This window comes from Protobothrops mucrosquamatus, unplaced genomic scaffold (assembly GCF_001527695.2).
Source record: "Protobothrops mucrosquamatus isolate PMUCROS unplaced genomic scaffold, P.Mucros_1.0 scaffold4324, whole genome shotgun sequence".
Lineage (NCBI taxonomy): Eukaryota > Metazoa > Chordata > Lepidosauria > Squamata > Viperidae > Protobothrops > Protobothrops mucrosquamatus.
This window is the reverse complement of record NW_015390238.1, coordinates 7,019-8,194: the sequence shown is the minus strand read 5'-3', so window position 1 is coordinate 8,194 and position 1,176 is coordinate 7,019. Positions and strand designations below refer to the sequence as shown.

At 59.6% G+C, this 1,176-nt stretch overlaps 1 protein-coding gene across 1 annotated transcript in view; it reads left to right on the top strand.

The window, feature by feature from the left end:
* The window catches only part of CCM2 (CCM2 scaffold protein), a 14,022-nt gene that overhangs the window by 6,439 nt on the left and 6,407 nt on the right, over window positions 1–1,176 (top strand). Inside the window, exon 4 of the mRNA XM_015828209.1 lies at window positions 311–494. Within this exon, the coding sequence (XP_015683695.1) occupies window positions 311–494 (184 nt within the window). The remainder of the gene's footprint in view (window positions 1–310; window positions 495–1,176) is intronic.

Below are 1,176 nucleotides of genomic sequence, written 5' to 3'. Positions count from 1 at the left end.
CTCCTCTTCTTCTTCTTCTTCTTCTTCTTCTTCTTCTTCTTCTTCTTCTTCTTCTTCTTCTTCTTCTTCTTCCTCCTCCTCCCTTCCTTCCTTCCTTCCTTCCTTCCTTCCTTCTAGCACTGATGACGTTCCTTAGTTGGGTCATGAGACGTCTGCAAGGAGACCACCCGGCTCACAGAGCACCCGGGACCCCCACAGTCCTTCCTCTTCCTCCTCCTCTTCCTCCATCATCATATTTTGGGACGACCGTCGTCGTGACGCACGCTTTACCACCTCCGTCCTCTCTTTATGTCTTTCCCCCCCCCTCCAGCGCGCTCACCAGCTGCCCGGCCAGCTGAGCCACGAGCACGACGCCCTGATCAGCCTCTCGGCGTACAACGTCAAGCTGGTCTGGCGGGACGGCGAGGACATCATCCTCCGGGTCCCGATCCACGACATCGCCTCGGTCTCCTACATCCGGGACGACTCCTCACACCTGGTGGTGTTGAAAACGGGTAGGTGGTGGAGGTGGTGGGGGGGAACGGCCGTCCTCGGCGTAGGAGCGAAACTGGGGGGCCCTGAAACCAGCCCCTCTGGGGTTGGACTAGATGACCTCCGGGGGAGGGGGACTCCCTTCCGACTCTTGTTCTTCTGTGATTCTGTCCGGGGGCTCCTGCTTGAGCAGGGGGCTGGACTAGATGGCCTCCGAGGCCCCTTCCGACCGGTGTGATGCTGTCCGGGGGCTCCTGCTTGAGCAGGGGGCTGGACTAGATGGCCTCCGAGGCCCCTTCCGACCCTTGTGATGCTGTCAGGGTCTCCTGCCTGAGCAGGGGGCTGGACTAGATGGCCTCTGAGGTCCCTCCCGACTCTGTTATCCCGTGATTCTGAAAGGGTCTCCTGCCTGAGCAGGGGGCTGGACTAGATGGCCTCCGAGGTCCCTTCCCACTCTTGTGATTCTGTCAGGGGCTCCTGCCTGAGCAGGGGGCTGGACTAGATGGCCTCCGAGGTCCCTTTCAGCTCTGCTATTTTATGATTCTGAAAGGGTCTCCTGCCTGAGCAGGGGGCTGGACTAGATGACCTCCGAGGTCCCTTCCAACTCTTGTGATTCTGTCAGGGGCTCCTGCCTGAGCAGGGGGCTGGACTAGATGACCTCTGAGGTCCTTTCCAGCTCTTGTGATTCAGTAAGGATCCCCTGCT